The sequence below is a fragment of the Pseudopipra pipra genome, chromosome 1, assembly GCF_036250125.1.
Source record: "Pseudopipra pipra isolate bDixPip1 chromosome 1, bDixPip1.hap1, whole genome shotgun sequence".
Taxonomy (NCBI): domain Eukaryota; kingdom Metazoa; phylum Chordata; class Aves; order Passeriformes; family Pipridae; genus Pseudopipra; species Pseudopipra pipra.
Window position 1 is genome coordinate 4,215,791 of NC_087549.1, and position 23,766 is coordinate 4,239,556.

Consider the following 23,766-nt stretch of genomic DNA (forward strand, 5'->3'; position numbering starts at 1 on the left):
AACTGGCTTTATTCTCAAAACTCCTCTGTGCCCACGCCAACATTTCAAGTAACAGACTTCCCACACAGGTACCTGTTTAAATGCAATATCCTTTTGGGTTGAAACTAGAGGTGCTGCTATCCCTCATTTGCCATGGAAGTGGCCGTGCTTGGAGTTTGAATTGTACTGTCTGTGTTGCTCTGAGATTGCCAATGACCTTACCATGAAAGTTGTTTGCTATATTGTATGTGCCAGTTAAAAAGCAAAACAAGCAGAAAACAGACCCAAAACACCACCCTGAAAAAGAGCATTATAATAATATACAATGTTTTTGATATTAATGCCGTGTGTATTTTTTTTTTCAGGAAGGATGTTGGTTTGAGACGTTTTTTTCCGAAGAGTTTACTAGATTCAGTGAAGGTAATTATAGTTCCAGTCAATCCTATACTACTTTAAAGAAAAAAGTGTCAGAAATCTGAAAATTGCATTATCATTTTCACTGTATAGTGCTGAGGGAATTGCTGTGCAGTTGTGCTTTCTTGGTGAAAAAACATCCAAGCTGTTTATCGGATTGGTAGGATCTAAATCCCAGTAATACAGCCGTGCATCTGGCAGGACTGGGATAACAGGGATTCACATGGCCTTGGTGAGCTTCTGTGAGAGGGGCACAGCTCTGCCTCTCAAACCTTGGGGACAGAAATGCAAAATAAGTCCTTGGATCCTTTTTTTTTTTTCCTTCCTCAAAAGAAAAATGAGACTTCTGGAGAAAGAGGAAGGGGACAGAAAAAAGCATATTTTACTGGCAACTTGATAAGACATGCTCTGCCTTCCTTGCTTGAAACTCTATCCAGCTCATTCAAGGAAGATTTCCAGTAATTTCTATTTATGTTAATCCCAGTTAAGACTATAAACGTTACTTGAATCTCACTCCCATTGAAGTCCATATGTTCTCAGAGTAAAAAATGCAAATTTTTCTCAACATGTGTCGAAAAGGGGGATTAGGACTGGTCACCAAGTATTTTACAGCTACAGCCACCTTGATATGAATGTCTTGGTTAAGATACCTATTTACCATTCATACATGAAAGTATAAGTCATAAATTGCTATTTTGGAGCTGGTTTTGGTAGGCAGTGGTGCTTTATAGAAATAATAGAATTCAGCTTCAGATTTGCATTGTGATTTAAATGGGTAAATAGAAAAGGTCTGTCATGACGGGTTTTGTTTCAAAAGATTTTTGAAAATCAGGAGCTAATGAAGTCAAGTGGATTTAAGTAATCCCTCTGCATTTTAATTTAAGCAATTATCTGAAACTGTATTCCCTGCTAACGGGAGAAATTGTGGTGAAAGGCTCCAGACGTAAAAAGTAAGAATAATGGTCTCAAAAATGGGATTGTGGAGCCAGAAAACTGACTGACCAAGAAAACTACTCTTTAGAAATCCTGAAAGGGGGAGAGTAGCAGAAAGAAGAAGCAGAAATTGCCAGAAGGTGAAGCTGAGCAGAGCTTTGCAAAGTCATGAAAAAAATGGTTGGATGTATGAAGAGGAAAAACAAGGGAAGGAAAAGCGGGTTTGCTTTTTAATGAAAATTAAATCCCTATTCAAAATAATCTAGGATCGGTCCAAATTCTTAAATGACTCTTGCACTTTGTGAAGACCAGTGATTTTGAACTGGCAGGCAAAGGAGGGCTCCTGATGGCCATGAAATATGAAATTACTTATTTCTCTTGATTGTCTCTGCCTTGAACAAATGCAGAGGGAAAAAAATGGTTCTTAGACAAGCTTTTAAGAGCAAGTTTTCAGTGCATTTCCTTTGAGGTTGCCATTTGCAGATATTTATGATAGATTCCCCCCTTCTGTTATGGAGGTGGTGTGTTTTTTGGGCCTTTTCAGCCTGGAGAAGGGAAGGGTGGGGAGACCTTAGAGCCCCTTCCAGTGCCTAAAGGTGCTCCAAGAGAACTGGAGAGGGACTTTGGGCAAGTGATTGGACAAGGGGGAATGGCTTTAAGCTAAAGGAGCGTAGTTTTAGATTCAATATTAGGAAGAAATTCTTCCCTGTGAGGGTGGTGAGGCCCTGGAACAGGTTCCCAGAGAAGCTGTGGCTGCCCCATCCCTGGAAGTGTCCAAGGCCAGGTTGGATGGGGCTTGGAGCAGCCTGGTCTAGTGGAAGGTGTCCCTGCCCATGGGAGGAGGTTGGAAACTGGATGATCTTTAAGGTCCTTTCCAAGCCAAACCAGTCTGTGGTTCTGACTGGCTTTCTGTCTTCACACCTTTGCTAATGATCTCAGCATTAAAGTGAGGAGTAGTTCTTGGTGGACTGAAAAAAGCCAGGTGACACATGTCAGTATTCATGGCAGTAAAGGTCATGTGGGAACGGGTCAGGAAAACAAACCACGGACACAATAAAGTATCTTTAAACAACTGAGTGGCTGAAATAATTGGGACAACTTCAGCTGGCAGATTTTTTTTTTTCATTTTGTAGTGACTTGGTCCTGGTATTTGCCAGGTGATAAGCTAAGGCTGAGGTTTGCAGTTCCCTTGTTGTTGGTTTTCTCAGTAAAAATAAAGATAACAGAAAGGTCCAGTGTAGGATGTGGGAGTCCCAACAAAGTCTGAGGCAGCTCTGGGTGCAGCAGGGAGTTCTCCTGATTGCCAGATGCTCTATTGTCTTACCCAGCTCTCTGCAGCCTGTTTAGAGTAATGATCCACCTGATAATTGCTGAAAGGTTCTGCTAAATTGACACAGTAATTTGAAATTAGACCAAAGTGACAGATTTCTGTGTTAACTTTACAACAATGTGTTCAGGGACGAGGGTTTTTTCAACCTGTATATGCATCATTGCAAAACTGATAATTATTTTGGATGTGAAAGTGCAGCAACCCTGGATCACTGCTACTGGCGTTCCTTCTGAACACTCTTGATAAAAAATTCTTGCTATTTTGACTTCTAAGTATTCTGTTAAGGCTTACTAAAAATGAGTGCCTGATCTGGCTGGAAGTGCTAATGAGAAAAGGAAGTTGATATTTGTTTAGTGCCTGGAGCTTTAACAGGCAAAGTGAAAGAATAAAAGAGTTTTATTGCTGTTACAATGGGACATTCAGATATGTTTGGGTGCAGGAGCAATGGTGATTCCTGTCTTAACCTTGACATCTTGCAAAGATAAGCTGGTTTTGCTTCTATTCGTTGTTGTTAGTTGGAAGGTATATTAGAAATGGTTTTTTAAGCCCATTGAGTCACTTTAGGCAGATATTTTAATTCAGGATTCTTGATTGCTTGTTCACTTTGGGGGCATGTTAGAGATTGCTTCTCAGGTCCTGTTTTTAGTTTCATGAGTGGCAGCCTTTCCAGGGATTATATATATACAGACAGATACTCCACTTTTCATGAATCTTGATATAGCTTGTCCTTGTAGTTCTTATATCCTCTACTTGCTTTCTCTTTCAGGATGTGTAATTAGGTGTCTTGCTCTGCCCTAGATGTTGGAAGGTTGATTTGTACTGCTCTAAGTGGTTATTTACACCCTGGAAACAGTCCATAAAATTATATGCAATATAGTTAAAATAGTTAATCTATGTATTTGCTATACTTTTTACATTTCACTTACTATTTAAATTTTACCTTTTTATATGGAAGTTACTTTGCATCTTGTGAGACTGAAAGAATCCACTGTGTAATGGATAGTCTTAAATTATTGTGTGCAGAGATTAAGATAACAGCTACAGCTGGCTTGTTATTACCAGGTAAGAGAGAGAAGGGTGATTGAGGTTTAAAACCTTGTATGAAAGTATAAACTGCTGCGGTTTTGTATTGGTACTCAGTTCAGAAGTTGGGGGAATGAGGAATCTAAAAAAAATATTCCTGGAAAGATTAACATGTTGTCTTTTACTATAATTTATTCAAGATATTATTAGTTAAGACATCCCCTCTATAATATAGCAGAAATTTAAAAGGCAGAACTGTTACTTATATTTTGAAGCTTCTTTTTTTTAGTTGAGAATTGTCTGCTTTTCATTGATAAAGACACTGTTTGTGCTGCTAAGTGACCAAGACTCTTAAAATGCCTCTCACTGATGAGATTTAAAATAGTCGTTCTCTGAATATTTTAATACCCAGGCCAAAACACTACGGAAATTAATCCAGCAAACATTTCGACAATTTGCCAACCTCAATAGAGAAGAAAGTATTTTGAAATTCTTTGAGATCCTCTCTCCAGTGTACAGATTTGACAAGGAATGCTTCAAGTGTGCTCTTGGTGTAAGTAGAGGAATGTGACAGTCACCACAATACATGCTGTTATAAATCTAATTTCATTTGCTTAGTTCGGCACTAATTGTTTGCTTAGTTTCTGTTTTGATGTAGAGACAATTGGATTTCAGTAACAACAAAATGTATTTATTGATTTTATTTAGAACTTTCTCCACTGACTGTTTAAAAAAAACCATCATTCATTAGTAGGGTAAGAATGTATGCTATTAAATATTTTTATTGGTGCTTTGCTTGTGGAAGTCAAGTGCTTTTCTCAGCTGTTTTCGTGAGCAGATGAGGCTTCTCAGCTTCTCTTGTTAGTAAATTTTGTTCTAATGCCTGTTAATCTCTACCCATTTCAAAAAAATTTTGAGGAAGGGCTGTAAGTCTGCAAATTCTGTGAAAATAGACACTAGAGTAGAAATTAGAACTTGAACATCAGTGTCCATGAGAAGAGGAAATAGAGGAAATCCGTAGTTCTCATGTAGACCTAAGATAAAACACATGGAAATGCATTTTGAGTAGCAGGGATCCCCCGGAAACCAGTCATGAGGAGTTTTGCTGCTTACAGAATTACTTGATTTTAATATATTTCTAAAATGTTTGAAGAGCTTAAAAGCTTCTAGATGTTAATTACTGAAACCTGTAACTGTAATGATGGAGGATAGTATTTCTTAGCAGGGTTTTGTCTTACTATTGAAATTTTGCACTGTCTTTCTCCTTTGGTTCTGAAGTCAAGCTGGATTATTTCAGTAGAACTGGCAATTGGCCCAGAAGAAGGAATCAGTTACCTGACAGACAAGGGTGCAAATGTAAGTCTGCTTCTCTTTGGGTGGGTTTCTTCTCAGTTACTGCCTTAACAACTGAACTGTCACACAAGGGGGAATGACAAGGTTGATCTCTGAGTTAAACACAGAATTCAACACAGGAGAGCTGGAGCTCAGCTTATACAGCTGTTGGTCAGATACTAGCTTATGGTCTGGGATAAAAACACATGTTCCAGCAGTCTGGAGGGATGTTGAGTAGCTGTGAGCACAGACTCCATGTGCTTTACCCGTTGAGTTTTTTCTCTCTTAACATCCAAGAGGTTGTTCCCACGTCGGTGTGTTCCTGGAGTTACTCAACAGTGACCTCTGTGGGCACAGTGGTGGTGCTGGATTAATTTTCCAGACACTGTGGATAATTGTGTGTTCTTAGCCAGTGGTTAATGGAACTGTAGACAGAAACAGAGGAACAGATTCCTGCAAGTGTAGTTTGGAGATCAAAGTCTCCGTGTGCTGTTGCAGCATCAGGGATAAAGGTGAAGTATTTTGCTGTAATTTTGATTTTTTTCCCCCCACATTTTTGTGGCCTTTCTGCAGCCAACTCATCTGGCAGACTTCAATCAAGTGCAAACTATTCAGTATTCAAACAGTGAAGACAAGGACAGAAAAGGGATGTTGCAACTCAAGATAGCAGGTGCACCTGAGGTATGTTATTGACAGTTGTGACAAACTACTACTAACTTTCGTTTTCCTGGGAAGGGGTGGAGATTAGTATGCTCTTAATGTGGATATTCTGTATATTGTACTCTTGTTCTGGGTTTGGTGTTAAAGTACATTTAGAGGTCATTATGTGTTTTAAATTTTGTGTCTCGTGCTTTTAGACTTTGATATTTTTACAAGAAGCTTAATATAAAAATATTAGCTCTTCAGTGCAGTTTAATAGCAGTGCATGATACTGTGTCCTAAAGAGGGAATTGAGCAATTTTACTTTTGTGAATAAAGGAAATGTGAAAAAGAGAGCAGTTGTTTTTTGGGATTACATGGAGGCAGCACTGAAGGTGAAATCAAATCTTTTCCTCGGTCCAGTGCACCAGGAAGCACTCACTGTGGTAGAGGAGGGAGGACTGAGGGAAGTTGTCTGATCTGTGCAGAGGATGATGAATGTTGATATTAAAATTAAGAGCTTGTCTGTATGTTTCTCATCTCTTTTTCCACTGTACATCTTTTATTTATTATTATTATTATTATTACCTGTCTTCAAATTGGGAGAGGTTGTTTTTAGGCAAAGAATAAATTGCTGCAAAGGGTGGGAAAAAAAAGATACCACCTGTGAGGGCTTTAAGGAATAAGCAGCTTCTGCAGAATTGTGAATAGAGCAATAAAGTCATAGCAGTTGTATTGGACAGGGCTTGACTGGAAGTTTAGCCAGCAAGCCACTTCATAAGCCCAAATAAGTATTACATGTGGGTGGAGGGTTTTATCAGTTGTGCTTTCTGAACCTCGTGTTGGAAATCTGCTACACAAAAGGTAAAGTGAGAATCTCTCTGGTTCTCTGCTCACCCACAGTTTTCTGTTTACTGTTTGTGTGAAGTTCTGATGCAATGACACAGCTGTTCTGCTCAGCGTTTGCAACTACAATAATCCCTCTTTGTTGGTGCCTTGTTTTTTTTCCCCTCTTTAGCCTCTGACAGTGACAGCACCATCCTTAACCATTGCAGAGAACATGGCAGACCTGATAGACGGGTATTGCCGGCTGGTGAACGGAGCCACGCAATCCTTCATTATCAGGCCACAGAAAGGTAAGGGGATGTTCAGCCTGGTGGTTCCTGCACTCATATCTACTCAGAGAGGGCCTCTGGTGGTCTAGTGGTTAGAGTGCAGGACTCGCACCGCTGCGACCCGGGTTCAATTCCCGGCCCCCCGGGCAGCTGGAGCTCGTCAGCCTTGTATGGCAATCCAGCTACGTCCTGGGGACCTCACTGCCACTGTCCAAGCTTTGCTCGGCCCCGGCAGATGAACCTCAGGATTAAAGGGTGGGCTCAGTTCAGCGCACGCTGTGTCTCACCTAAAAAATCCACTGCGCAGGCTGGAAGGGTTTATGACCTTTCCCAAATCTTCGCTTGCGAAGACTGGCCATTATTATTATTATTATCTACTCAGAGATTATTTTGCATTTGAATAGAAGGCACAAGGCAGCAGCAAAACTCTCACTTGGAAGCTCTTTCCTTTCAGGGAGGAGCCATGAGGTGTTTTTGTTCTGAGGAACACTGATAGTAAATGTCACTCCATCAAAAATTACTTAATGGCTGATAATTTAGACTAGTTGTCAGCAATCACTGCCTTACACTGATTCTAGACTTAAGTGACAGGAGTAAATTGTAGTTAAAGGCACTCCTAACAAGGTTGTGTTATCTTGTAATGTGATTCCCTAATATACAAGTGGAAATTTTGGCTAGAAAGCATTTGGATAAGGTTCTGACTAGTGATGTTTTTTAAATTTCTGCCTTCCTCCTGGATACTCAAAACATTTCTGTTTAAAAAATAACAACGTAAAGAGAAGTCTCATGAGTTTCTCTCATAAAATAGAACTAAAGCAAAGATGCATTTTGGAGTATCAGTCAGTTTTTATAGCAACTCACAAACTGGAAGCAGTGAGATGAGAGCACAGGTACACCTGGATTTAAAGAGAGAATTCTAATTAATTTCATTACAATTTTTTCTAATATCAGTCAGCTTTTGTTGTGGAAAAACATCCAAACAAGGCTGCTCAAGAATGCAGTTTTCTGTCCTCATGTACTAATCTTTACATGTGGAAATTCGTCCAACTTTTCCACTTTCTAAAACAACTGTGTCCTTCTTCCCTACTTGTAATACAGGAAGGTACACAAACTGTCCCAGCATCTCTCCAGTCTGAAACCGAGTCCCTTTTTAGCCACGCACTTGCTTTTTTGTGCCACTGGTTTTCCCTGTTCTCTAGTTATTCAAGTGGGGTGACATTATTAACATAGTTCAGGTCCATCTGTAGCATCTGTGCATGGCACAAAAAATACCCAGACTGAAACTCGATCATTCAGTAATGAAGAAATGTGATTTTAAGGTGTTAGATGCTATGACAACATTTAGTAGTTGTTCATATTATTCTTAAGTTTGCCTGTTTGTTCAGTATTTCTGACCCCTAGTGTGTGTGACTGACCTTTAGCTCCAACACAAGCGGCTTTGTTATAACTTAGGTTAGTTGTGCAGCCTTATCTCCGTACAGATGAAAATCTTCCCTCAACACAAAGTCAGCTCTCCAAGCCAACCTGGTACACAACCCAGAGATGATGAAGCATTTGCCCCAGAACTGACACCAAAATGATAGTTTATTGTTCTAAAAATAAAATAGGCATCACAAACCAAGATTTTCATTTTGCTAGGCTAGTCTGTTCCTGTGAGCAGTTGTCTTTTGTGCCTCTTCTTTTCTGAAAAATCTTGGTTTGGGGTTTGTTACAGTCCTTATTATTCACTCCCCACACTTTCATTCTAATACCAGTGGATTGGCTGTTTTTCAGCCTGAGCTGTAGTAGCCACAGTTGAGCTTTTAAAACTTTTTCATGTCTTAACACGTTACCTCTCCCTGCCTCTCTGTGTGTTACTGAGTCAGTGGATAGCTCTGACTGTCTCTGCTTTTCCTTTGGGGACACATGTGGACTGTGTGCAGTTCTTGCCACTTCCACACTGGTGGCATTTCAGAAATCTGGTCTGTTCACTGCATTGCCAGTGCTATTACTGGCTTTCCTTTTCTTACTGTTCTTGCCCAAGCAAGGGAGCAGCTCCCAGTCCAAATCTCTACAGGATTCACCATGTCCTTTTTTAATACCTGGTGCATACAAGCAGCTGCCATATCATTTATCAGCTGGGCACCAGGATCCTGACTTATTGCTGCTGAAGTTGCCAAAAAAATTGACTCACTCTCTTTGCACTTTTTCTAATTCTTGTCTTACTCTGACCCGACTTGCTTATCGTGAGCTCTTACATCTTCTAGATTCACTAAGCTCTGTGAAGGGCAATATCCCTGATTTTCCTGTGCTTGCACTGAGGTTTGCTGGTACATGTGAATGCAGAATAAATCAATGCATTTAATGCAGTGTGTTTATTTGAGTGATACTCTGATAATATGGAATTCTAACATGGAGCAAATGACAGTGTTTAGTTAAAGGAACATCATGGAGCACTTTGGGAACAGTCCTCTTTATGCATACATGAAGAGAACCCCTCTGGTTAAAATAAATTGTGGGTTTCTTTTGTCTGAGGTTTCTTTTTTTGAAGTTCATAGCAATACTCAATACATTAATTAAACATTTTGTAGGAGAGCTGTCCCCACCCTGATCTGCGTTCCCAGATCCCTCCCACCGTGAGCTTTGACTGTATAAGACACATCAGAAGCAAATCATGTAGCAACTCTTGATCCAACAGATGTGTTTTATCCCCCCGTTGAGCTTTCCCGGCCCCTCTTTGTTGTAAATTTGTGTGTTTATTGCAAGTCTCCTCATAAATTGTCCTTCTTGATTACTGATAGCGCCTGTTTTTGTGATATCTGTCTTGCTCTCCATTAATGATCCAGTTGCTCTTAATTTGGTGAGAGCGTGGAAATGTTTAAAACCTGGACAGTGTTTGGCCTTTTTCCACTCAGTTTGTTTTATTTTTCATAAATATTTTAATATACAGGTCCCTTTAGACCAGTGTGGAAACTTTACATTTAATACTTGGTTTCCATTGTCACACTTAACACTTACAGGCAAAGAGCACAAATGAAAAAAATCATAAAAAGTGGAACTGATAAAAACTTTAGTTTAGGAGGTGTTTAACCATGAGCATCATTTTCATTTTAATGGAATGGCAACATGTATTCACATTCTGAGGATGCTGTTACCTCTTGGACTAGTTTGACCCCTTGCTGACTTTGCTTTCACAATCATTTCAGTCAGGTGGGGACAGTTTACACTGTGGTAAATCAAAATACCTGAGGGTTCTTTTCACATCTCCTGGAGCCTGGGGTTACAGGAGTGGTGGAAGGTGTTGGGTGGGTGCTGCCAAGGTTTTGGTAGCCACGGGGCTGCTGGGGTGGCTGCTCTGGGAACAGACCAGAGCCTGTCCTGTGCCAGCTGCCTCCACACCATTCTCCCATTGCCTCTGTGACACCCAGACTTGATAATTATCATTAAAATACACATTCATCACACATTCTTTACAACTTGCACTTCATCAGCAAAAATTCCCAACATAGAATGCAGGGGGGCTGCTGGAGCCATCTGGGACTGGCTGTGTCTGCCATGGGACAGCCCTGGATTCTCCTCACAATGAAACACCTGGATGTGGACACTCCAGTACAATCACACATATCCCTTTTTTTTTAACAGAATATAGAACTGGGCAAAATGTTGTGGGTTTCAATTTGTGAAAAACAACATATGCTTTTACTGGGATGCTGTTAGTCAGGAATTCTGACTTCAGACCCACAAGGGTACTAATGAATATTGGGGATAAAAGCTGTTAAAAGGATGAGCACCAACGTGGGAACCAGTGCCTGAAGTGAGCAGTTTGTATCCAGAGAGCATGTAGGCGTCTGCAAATCAGTAGTTCGTGTGGATTTTTTAATTTTCTCCAATGAAAGAGGAGGCACAGAATCATAGAAAGAATCATACAGTAGTTAGGGTTTGCTGATACCTTTAAAAATCTCCTTCCAATCCCCCTGCCATGGGCAGGAACACCTTCCACTATCCCAGGTTGTTCCAAGCCCCATCCAACCTGCCCTTGGACACTTGCAGGGATGGGGCAGCCACAGCTTCTCTGGGCAGCCTCTAATACTACAACCTCTGGACATCTCTGATTCTGCTTAACAGTAGGGTGTTTGGGGTTTTTTTATGCCTTCTTTTTCTAGCATCTGCTTGCTTTTCCAGTTTCCCCTGTCCATTTATGACCCTGCCCTTGACACACATCTCCAGAAGCCAAATGGGGGATGTTGTCCTGTAGCCAGTCAGTGCAGGCATCAGGCTGTGTCTTAAAAGTGATGCCAGGTGATCCTTCTTTCTTCCCGTGGCTGAGCCTGTGTTATCCACATCTCCCAGCCCCCTCAACCCAGAGGACAGGGGTCCAGATCTGTTGCTCTGATGCTAATGAGCACAAAACCAGACATACCCCATGGATTTTGGCAAGGAACAGTGAAAGGGAACATGGTGAGATGGAACAGACCCATGCATGCTGCTGCCTGGTTTTCCAGCCAAACTGGAACCAAACATTCATTTAACATGGGTTAGAGTCTCTACTTTTCTCTGTCCATCCTCATCTTTTCCTCACAGTTTTCCGGACAGCTTCAATTCCTTTCACCTTTCCTTCAGTTCCTTTTACCTTTCCCTCAATTTCTTTCATCATTCCCAAACTCCACTCATTTAACTGGATCATACTGCTACTCAACTAACTGCATAAGACCACTTGTATTCATACACTCCTTATCACACAGAACATGTAGAAAGGATTTGCAGTTAAAATGGAATCAAAGTTTTGTTTTGTTATGATATATTATCGTTTATTATGATCTTTGCTTTGCATTTTGCACTGATAGGAGGCTGTTCAGTCAGTTGAATGGAGGCTTGCAGGAATGGAATGAGATTCCCTTTGTTAAGGAAATGTAATACCACACTGGAAAGTTAGATTGTCTCTTTATCTCCCTTAGATCCTTTTTGATAGGTAGTATTTAACTTCAGCACACCCTGGCAGTTGCCACCTGCGGTATTTCTCCCTTTCTTGAGAGGTTGGAGGAGGGAGAAACAATGAGATCTTTTCTGAGGGCAGTACCTTGAACATATGAAGCATCGTGGCCCTGCATAGTATTATGAAATCATTCCTAGCAAGTGTAATGAAATCATTCACTGATCTTTCTGAAGTCCCCAAATATGATACTCCACACACACAAAAAAAAAGCCCTAGAGGAAATTAAAATTCCATCTTTAGAATACACTGTGAATAGTGTGCAGTTAATATGCGATGGAGCTACATATTAAAGAGCAAGGAAAATCAGTTTGAATAGCTGCTTATTAATTATGCATATTATCTTGATTTAAAAATATGGAATGATAAAGTTAACTGTGCAGTTTAATAAAGCTCTTTTATCACAGAGGTTTGTATCTTTCTAAACCTTTAGAAACAATAGACTGCAAGTATGTTCCACCAGTAACACTTGTAATTAATCAGCACCCTCTAAACCCTTAAATCCATTGCCAAATGTAGGGATAGCATTGGAATAACCAGTAGTAGCAGCGTATCTTGGTGTGAACCAGAACACATTGTGCTTTCACAACTAATGACTGACAGGTAATGTAGGTGTCAGCTAGAATTTAAGATTCTTTTGAGTGATCTTCACAGCCCTGGGGAGGCCTGCACAGAAGTGGGCCAGGCTCCTGTGCCTGTTTCTCCAAGCTTGATGTCTTTTGCCCAGTTTTATCCAGGTTGAATCCTGTGCCTGTCTCTCTTTTGAGGTACCTACCCCCCAGTCTTTTATTGCCAGGCTACACCTTCGTGCCATCGACCTCATACTCATCACTCCACACTCCCTCTAAGGATCTTTGCCTTTGTTTCCTTCCCCAAAAGGTATCACTTACCTTAACAAAGGTATCACAATACCTTTATCTCCCACCTCATGGTGCTTGTATAATCTTACTGTCCTTCCTCTGCCCTCCAGTTTCAGGTGCTTGCTCTTGTCACTTTGCTGAGCTGCTCCAGGTCTTCCAAATGCCAGCTCCTGGTTTCCTTTCTTTCCTGCATCTTCCTTCTCAACAGCCCCCATCAGACAGATCAAAACAGACCTACACTGCTGAGCCAAATGATGTTGTTCTACTTGCAGACAGCAGAAAAATTGTACCAAAATACTGTATTTGAGCATGGCTTCAGGGTATCAGGCGTTAGTGTGCTCAGTCCCGTGATACACAGAGGGGAAACTGCAGTTCTTTAATGTCTGGAAATTTCAGAAATTTTAACATAGGAAAGACACAAATGACAATGATTTTGTGTAAACAGTGTATGTCAATATTTTCTGTTAATGTGGCTATTCCATTTTATCTCACTTTATCAGAGCTACAGATTTAGAGAGTGAAGCTCATTTTAATAGCCCCCTTCTCTCCTTCCCTGCATACTCCGATGTACTTTAAAGGTTCTATACTAAAGAATTAGTAACTTGCCCATCCCACATAAATACCAAGTGTCTCATCAAATCCAATAGAAAAAAAAACCAACCTTGAGTATGTACATCCAAGCTTTTATACACAATTATCATTATCAAAGAAAGACTGGCAAGGATTTGAAAATACTTTTTAAAAAGCTGACTTATTCGCTGGCACTAAACATTACTATTGTATAATCTCAACCCAATGTGAAATCAATATGATAAGTTACGTGCTTTAATGTTTTATTTCAGTTGTCTTACTTGGAAATCCAAGTTGGCTTGGATTGTTTTATTTATATGTTAGCACTTAGGACATCTTGAAGATAAAAGAAAAGCCTTTTCTTACTAGAGAGATGAGATAGTGTCACACCTTCTGCAAGTGATTTATTGGAGTTATTTGTTAAGAATATAAAAGAGCTTTTGTGTTCTGTATATGTTGTTTCCTCCAATAAGAGTTTGCCAAAAGGTATCACTGGTTAGGAGGAGTTGTGTTGACACACTGCTCTTTAGATATGTATAGAACATTGTTTTGAATAAGTTTCCTGAGAGATTGTGATGATTATTGTCTCATTGCACCTTGAGAGAGGTTGTTTGAAAACTTACAAAAGCTTTAATCCTGTTTTCTTCTTGTTTACACAGAAGGTGAAAGAGCTTTACCATCAATACCAAAGTAAGTTTTGTGCTTTCCTGTTTTATATATTAAAAAAAAAAGTTTTGAAAAATAGTTTTGCTTAAGGATGCTTTAGGAGTTTTTACATGGGCCTAATTTTTGTTTGTTTTGGATTCTAGAACAGGTAGCAGGTGGTGCACAAAAGCCTCACAGCAATATTAAACTGTAAAGGTACCAGAAGGAAAATCTGAGGGGAAAAGTGCATAATACATCAATCATATTTGACAGTAACAGAAGCAGGATGTATTGGAAAATACTTGAGTGGGATTCAGGCTATTTCTTTTGAGTCCATGAGTAAATTTAATTGTAGGAGTGATGCTGAACAGTTTTTGACTTGTGGTTTCAATCTGTGCTTGTTTTTCCTATTTGTCCCCTTTTCTGCTTATGTGAAATACTGAAAATACTTTTTTTGCCCTTATCATAAATCTGTCCTGTCACCTTTTCTTAATAAAATTTCCATAAGGGGCCAGTCTAAGTTGGGATCTGGTTTCAGTGTAATAAAGAATACCAACTACATAGTAAAAACATCTTTATTTTTTTAAATATAGTAAAATAGAAAAGCTCTCCTCTGATAATAATTGTGGATGTGTAGAAAATGCTAATCTATGTCAGGCAAACAGAGATGCATTTTTTCCTGTGGTTGGTTTTATGGTGACACCATATCCCAGGTGTGCTAAGGCATGTTATCTGCATCTAATGATTCTTATAAAGGGTGCTAAGATACTTCTGCATTTTTCTCCCTCCCAGACTTTAAGGTAAATAAGAATAAATTTCTAATTTATTATTAATATATTATTTTGTACCCTCCTGGTGCCAGTGGCTGGGTCAGGCAGAATCACCTGTATCCAGTAGCACGTGACAACTGTTGGAAGATCAAATGACATTTAGTGCTTTATAGTGTCTTAACCTCTCCGTTTCTCTTAAATTATTACTTTCTTAACTAGAGAGTTAAGAAAGTGGATGGAGTGTGGAACACAACTTGTTCCTGAGTTAGTGGTTACTCTTCCTACACAGGTCCTGCTGCAGTCCTCACTAGCCAGGCAGCTTTCTCGTGGTGTAGAGAGAGGTTAAAATTGAGGGAAGAAAAGGAAATGAAAGTTGAGGCTGAAAACAGTAAAACTGGTAAACTTAGTCTGCACTCATGGAACCGGAAGATTTCTTTTTACTTAAATAGACACAACTTAGAAACACAGAATAACATCCTAATTACATAAAGTTACCTTTTTTTTATTGGTAGGGATTTCTGGGGTAAAATAAGGTTTGAAGGAAAAGCTTCTTCCCAATTTTGGGACAGTTTACCAAAAGTAAATTGGTACTCTTGAGCCTATTTAAAAAGAGCAGCACATATGCTCTGAGTCTGGCAGCAGAGCAGTGGGCTTTTATCAGATACATAAAACTACCAGCCAACAGCATCTTGCATCTGGGGAGATCTGCCTGTGCCAGATGAAATTCCTGATTTCTGAAAGCATGTAGTGCAGTGTGCTCTGACCATTAATATTGTGGATATATGTGTAAGTGGAAAAAAAAAATGGAGAATTTGTTAGAATTTCTGATAATAATGAACATTTATACATGACATAACAGACACATAACATATACATAATGTAATGAACATTTCTACATAAGGAACAATATAGAATATATACATGATATAGTGAACATTTATATATAAAATGAGCAATACATTTATACATAGTGAGCAATATATAATATATACATAACATAATGAACATTTATTCATAACTACATTTAAATGTGATTGGTTTTCTTCCTTTACTTGATATGTAAATTAACTCAAAATTGTACAGGATAAGTCATCTTACAGACAAACTCTCGGTTCATACTGTTTCCAGCAGATCATACAGAAAGTAGAAGCACAGATTACACACATCTTAAAAGTGTGTACAACTTAGGTTTTGTGTTTTCCTTTAAATTTACTCTGTCTCTGAGACTCCACATGCTCATTTAATTGAAATCTGCCCTCACTCCCCCAGAGGGGTTGAAATGGTAGGTTCCTTTCTGACTTCTCCCCCCTCGCTGTGGGAGGTGGACCGGCCCTGCTAATTACAGTGGGTGCCTGTTGGGCTGAATTCCCAGTGCGTGTGCCCGGGAAGGATGTACAGCATTCAGCGATTCCAACCTCTGTTTTACAGGCTGGCCAACAATGAGAAGCAAGGAGTGAGGTCACACACGGTCTCTGTGTCAGGTAAGGCTCATAAAAACCCAAGGCACGGGTTCATTTCTGGAGCTGGCAGAGGTTTAGGCAGGTTTTCCACTCGCACTTAGTTCACTGCTGCTCCGTGGCTGCTGACTTTCCAAATGCAGAGCTGTGCTGCCTTTGCAGAGCAGCTCCTAAAGAGAAACTTTCATGCCACAGCCACATCCATTGAGATGCTTCAAAGCCAGGCTGCGTGTCAGTATTTCCACTTTACTTTGTGGTGAAGCAGAATGTTGTCGGCTAAACTCAAATTTACCTGAGTGTGTGCTAATTGTGGAGGAGCAGCTTTGAAAAGGGAAAATAGGCAATTAAATATTAATTGTTGCTTTTCGGAAGGAAGGAACTTAATAGCTGTTTTTTTCTGTAGCTGCTGTTTAGATCAAAGCATTTAATTTTTGCTGTTGAAAATGACAAGTTAATTGAAGGATGAGCATGTGAGGTAATACATGTTGTTTCTGTACCTTATAGGCTTCTAAGATTTCTGTTAGTTACTGTAGTTTTTTTAAGTTTTATAATTGAGAGAGAACATTTTTCTGTTACAAAATCTTAAGTAATTTTGAAGGATTGATTGATCTTAGTAGAAAATGCATTTCTAAATCCATACACATAATATTTATTAAGGAGATTTTAATGCAAAAGTGTATTTATATTATATGTTTCTATAGGTTTCTAGTATTTGGCAACAAACTTGAGGAACCAACACTGTGACTCAGTGATTTCCCACCCATGACTTCAGCCCCACTTTAATATATTAACACTTAGTGGCCATATTCAAAAACCCAACGTATTTTGTACAAAAAGGAGGAAAGATACGCAGACATTTGATTAATTTCCTACTTTTCAGATTCCTTTCTTCACCCTTAACCATTTTTTACAGATGTTTGAGATTCACCCCTTGGCATAGGAAGCCCAAGTAAATAGAAGTTGTGCAACGGGTGAGAGGATCTGGAGTTAAAATGTGTCTCAAGGTGCAGTGGTGCACAAACACTTCTCTACTCTTTTAAAGATAGCATTTTGATATTATTGTAGGGAGATTAGCTGTAATACCCCCATCTCTGGCATTCAGAGCATCCCAAAAAGGTGGATGATGGGGAAATGAGAGCTTTATGTAGCCCCACAGAAGAAACAGAAGTAGCAGCACTGGAGGTGAGCTGGTTGTTCAGGTGAATGTCAGGGACACTGTAAGGTGCAAAGCTGGCTCCAGTAAGCAAAACAGTACAGTTAAACCAGAAAATATCATTCTCATTCTTTCCAGTGCCAAAATGAAAACTGATCAGGTATTATTCTTGTATTGTAGTCCCATTTTATATCTTTCCAGAATCATTGTGTTGATGCACTGGAAACACTGACATAATACTGGGAAATTATTCAACCCAATGCATTTATTATTTGATCTCAAGGGTTTGTTCTTCTAATACAATGACACAAAACACATACATACTTTTTTTGTTGCTGAGGGTTTTTTGTCCCCAAATTATTTGAAATGCATTGAGAGTGTCATGGATGTCAGTGTAATAAATTTGAACCACAGGCAGATTGCTGAGATGAAGTTAACATGATACAGGCTTTTCCTCAGGAGATGCTTTCTCTGAGAATCTGAGTCCCCAAAGGAGTCAGTTTGTTACAAATGAGGTAATACTTGATGTAGATGTGAAGAGGTGTCACTCCTGTTGTCACATGCAGCTCATCCATCAGTGTGGAACAAGGGAGGCAACAGCTGTACATAATGCTCAGTTAACCCAGAGTCACAGGTCAGCAGAGCCTGACAGCTGACAGTGCAGAGCCAGCTGTGGGGGATCTTGGTGTGCAGAGTAAGAGCTTTTCTCTGGTGACATTTCAATGACTTAGAACGAAGAACCACAGGCTTCAGATAAGACAAGCTTTTACAACTCACTGTCAGCCGTGCCTGTCATGCCTTTGATAGTTTAAATCATAAATTAACGCTGCTGCTTGCTTTCAGTGAGATTTCTCCCCTTTGTTTAGACCTCTCCTGATGCTAAAGCTAAATAGCAAAAATCTGAGACAGATTCAACAGGAAAATTAAGCAATCAGGCGTATTTGTAGTATTAACGTTCTTAGTTCAAAAGGAAAGTTTCACAGTGAGTTCCCCACCACAATTTAGGGGAGCCAGCAATATCCAAACCCAGTGTGAAACATGATTTAGTGGTCTAAAAGTTCGGGTATTTATCTGAAGTTTTCTAGGTTTAAAAAGGAACCTGTTAATGAAAGACGCCTTGTCTTTTTGAGATATTTATTAACATACCTTGGAGTATTTCTGGTCTAGTGAAATGAAAACTAGGTCTTTCCAAGTGCTTCAATATTCCAAAGCATACAAAGATAGAGAGGTTTTTAATCCTTTTTTTTTCCTCTCTAAATAAAGGCCTTTTCAAACTACTGAAGGGTGAAGTTGGTTTCAGGAATCCAAAGCAGCAGATTGCTGGACTTGGGAGTCTTGTGTCTCGCTGAACCAGATTTCACCACACACCTCTTACTGCTGCGTGCTTCTCTTTCTTCTGGTGTTATTTGTTGGCCTTACTTATTAAATTCCATGTTCCTTGCAGTGGGCACGGCATTTCACTGTGTGCAAGTAAGAGGCCTGCAAGATTTCCCCTTTTCTTAAAGCACAGCGATAATTTTATTCCTCAGCGCATTTGTGTGTCTATAAGATTATAAATAACTACAAATAAGCCAAATTAAATGAGTTGGATTTTAGATTTCTTTGGTAGTCATCTCATGCTTTGTCTGAATTTGCTGTGATTCACCAGAAGCAATGACCTATTAGATGAGTAATTGCAGCTTTTGCCTCCTTCTCCCTTTACATCTGTCTTTACGTTAAAAAAGAGTTTTTTGTACGTAGCCAAAAGTGTGCACTCAGGAAATAGTAAGGCTAAACTATTTGCTCTGTGCAAACAGTGTATCAAATGTGCAAGAAGCAGCACACCAGTTAACTATAATTTTATTGACTATATTTCCGCTGTTTTGCTTGGAGACACCTTATTAAAACGCTCTACCCTGGACTAAAGGAACTTACTTTGGCCAGTACTTTGTTTTGAAGCAGAAAACATTAGCATTAGTAAGGTGATGCTTATATTTCCTGATACACTTATTTCCAAAAATAATAATTTACCTGGTCAGTTATGTATTCTAAAAGGTTCTTCATAAAATGAAATCAGTAAAGCAGTAGTTGCTGGCTCCCTTTTTATGTAAATTCTTTCTGACACAGGGTTCTTTGGTTTCTTCTGCCCCTTCCTTGCTAATGTAAATATGACTAGGAAGAACAAATATGCTTTTGCTTCCCGTGGCTAATCGCTGGGCTTGCTTTGCCCTAGAGAATTCCTAAGTTTTTTTTAATCATAGCTCTAATGCTACTTTACATGCAGTGCCACAGAATATGATATTTCAGGCCCACTTGTCTCAGTGAGTATTGAACAAGCAGAGCATTGACCAAGTCTTGACAGGTTCTTGGCAGTGCTGGGTTTGCAGTTGGACTTGATGGTGTTAAGGGTCTTTTCCAACTTAAAGGATCCTGTGATTCTAGGCAGTCACACCTGGCATTTGGATGTTCACATACTTCTGGGTCTAATAACATGTTTGTAGGGATGGAGCTGTAGATGGGAAGGTGACAGTGAGGGAGAAGATAAGCTGTCCTGCAGCAGACAACACAAGGGATGTGTCTGAAGGGGGTTTTAGGATGTCCCACAGGGTTGGTGTCGGTTCAAAGCAGGTGCTGGTTTTGCAGCTTTAGTATGTGCTTTTTTTGTGAAGGAAATTCAAAGGTCTTTGAAAATACAGTCCCTGTTTCAGACGTTAAAACAAACTGTTCGAGTCATCTGAGAAACAAACCTCAGGACAGAAGCCTTTAAGAGGGAAATAGGTGTCTTCAAGAGGAATTGGTTTGTCATCTTGTTCCCCAGCTCATGCAGCTGCTGTCACTGGCACAGGCAGCATTTTGAAGTCAAAGGGGGGTAGCTCTGAGTGATGTGATGCATGGTGATGTGATGGCAGAAGTTTCTAATTATGCTGGTGTGCCATTGCTTCTCTGCCCCATTGTTTAGACACACCCAGTACATACCCTGTGAAGGAGAAACTGGATCTCCTTGGAGCAAGCTTCTATATAGGAGCTGAAGGATTTTAGTAACCTGGAAGAGGAACTTCTCAGCAAGTTGTCAGGTTCTGCCTTAGAATTGCATTTACAATATTGTTACACCTAAATCACACTGTGGTTTACTTCTGATCATGGCAGTGAAGTGGCATGAGAGTTCTGTGAGGTGCTACTCAGGAGCAGATCGTTTTTGAAGTAGTTGTAAATTTAGTCATGCAAGTTAGCCGAAATTTCGATTCAAGTGAAAAAAAAATCTGTTTTGAAGGAGATAAGCCTGATTTAAGGGAGGTTTTAGCATGCAGGAAAAAACAATTATATGCTGTAGTTTGTGAGAGACTTCCAGGAGATTGCCTAGAACAAACTGAAATAGAGCAGGAGCCAACTGTCAAAACACAACAAACAGGAGAGGAAAAAAAAGATGAATATATTCACCTGATGCCAGTGTTAGAACACTTTAAAGTACTCTGAATGAAGGAGATCTTGGGTATGAAGGGACCTGTCTGTAGGGGTGAGTGGTGCAGGGTAATCCCCAGCAAAGCCTTGAGCAGGATGGAAAGACAAATAGAATTTTATTGAATCATTCTGCTTGCAGAGCACAGTGCAGGCTCTGTGTTGTGATTCCTGTGCTCCAAATGAAGGTCTGCTCTGTGCTCAGTTCTGAAAGAGTTTCTTATGTAGGACTTCAATTTCCCACTTCCATTTGAATTAGTTGGTAGGGGAAAAAAGGTATCCTTTGCTCGAGGTTGTTTTATAATGTCCATTTTATCAAGTCACTCCAGAAAGACAAAGCTGAGAAGTGTAAGTAAATTTTTAAATGAAAAATTGTATCTTGAGCACTCTTGGTTGTGTCTGCCAGCTCAGCTGTGTTGTACTCTACAGCTCACTTCTGAAAAGAAAGACTAACAGTCTTGGCAGAAATTACATAGTTATAAATTCAAATTATTAAGTAATTTGAGGAATATAAAGACCTTGTTACAGCTGTAGCTTTGCCATATGGTCACAGCACTGGGAGACGTTCAAGCTTAAGGTTTACTGCAAATTAATTTTACAAACCTTGAGCAAGTTATTAGTCTCCATGTTCATGGAGGGAACTCATCCAGCTATTCTGCTGATTAATAAGATTATATAGTTAAAAATACCCTTAATGCTAATAAATTACAGTGTTTCAGATTCCCATCACAGTTGAATAGCCTGGTTCTGTTATCTTTTTCTATTTCAGCCTGACTGACTAAAAGACTTCTTTTCATGCATAAAAAGACAAGAATGAATTGTGGTGACAGTCTGAAGAAATTTCCTACATATTAGTGTCCAGGAAATTCCTGCATTGATTCCATCAGTCTGTGGTGTTGGTTAAGGAATTCTCACTCTCCTGTGCTCCTCCTTTGTGTTCCATTCATTTGCTTAGAGCAGACACTTCTGCACTGCTGTAGTAACCCTGTAGTAAGACTAAAGACATGTTCCATGCAGGGTCAGGTTTGGGGGTTTGTTGTTTGTGTAGAAACACATTTGATGTGACAACCCCATAGTGCTCATTTTAGTTCAAAAGCTTGAAAAACAATAGATTTATTCTTCCTATAGATTTGGGTGGGTTTTCTTTAGGGTTTATTTCCTGAAACTAATTCAGGAATGTACAACTAAAATAGAATGGGCATTATAAATTTCAACCTTTCAGTACTGGTTGTCTTGTACAATACTAATTAGGAGCTCCAGTAGTAACTGCCCTTTAGCCTGATTTTTTTCTTTCTTTTTTTCTTTCTTTCTTTTTTTTTTTTTTTTTTTTTGATACACAGTAATTTTACTGAGTGCTTAGTACTGAGAAGAGGAACTAAATAGAAAAAGAAGTCCCAGTCTGCAGTGTCCAGCAGCATTTCTGAGCTTTAGGGCCATTCAGGTAGACACCAGTGATATCCTGGCTGGAGGCCAGTGTGTAATGGTGGAAATCCTTTTAAGTAGTATTCATTTCAAGCAAGTATTTGCTAAGCTTTTGGAAAAGTGTTGGAACATTTTTTTTTTTTAAACTCAGAATCAACTTGTTGCCTAAATAATCTTACTTTAGTAGCTAGACTTGCAGCTGTGGTAAGTTTAAGGCAAAGTGTCTTCCATTTAGTCTGACAGAAGAGTTGAACAAACTTTAGACAGTAAATCATAAAGGCAAAGTTTGAAATGCAGGGGAAGAGCTGGACTGTCACATCCCAGGGCATCAGTGTGTGTACATGATGAATTAAAACCACTCTTGCCTTTTCAGTGCCCTTCATTTGAAATGGGTTAGTCAGATTTCAGCCCCCCACGTGTCAGTGTGAGGGTGAGCAGCATTTCAGCAGTTCAGGCTTAAATTAGCTTTGTAGCCTGAGCAGGCAGGTTAGGAGTTGAAGTGTCTCTTCCCTTTTAGATCACTTGAGTTGCTTCCAGCGACTCTATACCTGTTCTTCTGTGTCAGTACAGAGTGTTGGGTTCCTTCATTTTCATGTCAACACCTTTTCAGTAGTCACTTAAAACAGCTGCAGAATTTTTTTCTTTTCTTCCATAGTATGTCTGAAGTTTTTTATGAATGTTACCTGAGGTTTGTGTTAGAATGACAGCGCCGAAAATTGCGTCAAGTGATGTTAGGGAGAGAAGTCACTTTGGATTGCAGTAGTGTGGGATACATGGAAATACTGATACACTTAGTCAAGAATTTTGCCCTGTTTTAGTTTTTAGCATTCAATCTGAATTCTGTGATTTTCAGTGAAGTACATTTTCACAGTTGATGATTTGTTTGTTCAGTCACCTAGCAGTTTTTAAGATGGTAGTTTTCGTTGTTTGTTGAAGTTGCTTTTATTAGTGTGTAGTTCTCCTTTCCCACACTTCCTCCACTCCTCCCACCACTGGCCAGGAGCTGTCCCAGCATGTTGCTGCCTTAGGACTCGGCTTCTCTTTTAACACCTGGACCCCCAGCCTGTAGAACTCAAGGTGACTGGACCTCACTCTTGAGTTTTGGCTGTGAAGAGCTACCAGCAACAAGATGCTGGGTTTTTTTGTTTGATTGGCTTTTTAAACGACCTCTCACATTTCTGAGATAGAGGAGAAAGGAAAAAAAGGAAAGCAGAGAGGAGTTAACAGGTAACAAGAGAAATAAAAGGAACAGGTATCTGCAGGTGCTGAGTGTCATCTTGTGTCCTTCTTTCTCACCTTCTGAAATCAGTCGTGGCTTCTTTGTATTTTCTTCTACTCCAAAATCTCTCTCCTCCTGAGAAGTACTTTGCTATAATTAAATGCAGTGGGGTGACTGGGAAGGGGGACATTGAGGACAGTGTCATGGGGTGTTCACCCAGAGATCCTTGGAGAGCTGGAATATTTATTGGTAAGACAGGTCTGCACTAGGGATAAGACTCTAGTGGCAGATTTCAGATCGTACAATATATCAATGCTCTATTTTTGGAGATAGAGAAACTGTGTTCTTCCTTTCTGATGTAACCTTGCTCTGTGAAATATTTGTTTTGTGTTGTTTCAAGGGTTCAGACAGTCAGGACATACATGTTTAAGTCTGGTGACTGCCCCTTCAATTGGAATCTAGCTGTAGCACAGTCTGGTAGAACTTAGATGGGGAACTTGG

The 23,766-nt window shown here is 39.7% G+C and overlaps 1 protein-coding gene and 1 long non-coding RNA gene across 18 annotated transcripts in view; both read left to right on the forward strand.

Moving 5' to 3' along the window:
* Positions 1 to 23,766, forward strand: part of PTK2 (protein tyrosine kinase 2) — a 191,183-nt gene that overhangs the window by 120,540 nt on the left and 46,877 nt on the right. For 16 of the 17 annotated variants that reach the window (XM_064643988.1, XM_064643996.1, XM_064643842.1 and 13 more), the window contains 7 exons: positions 345 to 399; positions 4,092 to 4,232; positions 4,958 to 5,035; positions 5,585 to 5,692; positions 6,669 to 6,786; positions 13,824 to 13,854; positions 16,008 to 16,060. In XM_064643988.1, the coding sequence (XP_064500058.1) occupies positions 345 to 399; positions 4,092 to 4,232; positions 4,958 to 5,035; positions 5,585 to 5,692; positions 6,669 to 6,786; positions 13,824 to 13,854; positions 16,008 to 16,060 (584 nt within the window). Of the gene's footprint in view, positions 1 to 344; positions 400 to 4,091; positions 4,233 to 4,957; positions 5,036 to 5,584; positions 5,693 to 6,668; positions 6,787 to 13,823; positions 13,855 to 16,007; positions 16,061 to 23,766 lie in introns of those variants that run through there. The other variant, XM_064644020.1, reaches the window with a different exon arrangement.
* On the forward strand, positions 16,067 to 23,265 carry LOC135409050 (uncharacterized). Its single transcript, XR_010427998.1, has 2 exons — positions 16,067 to 22,898; positions 22,949 to 23,265. It is a non-coding gene; the product is annotated as an uncharacterized LOC135409050 (long non-coding RNA).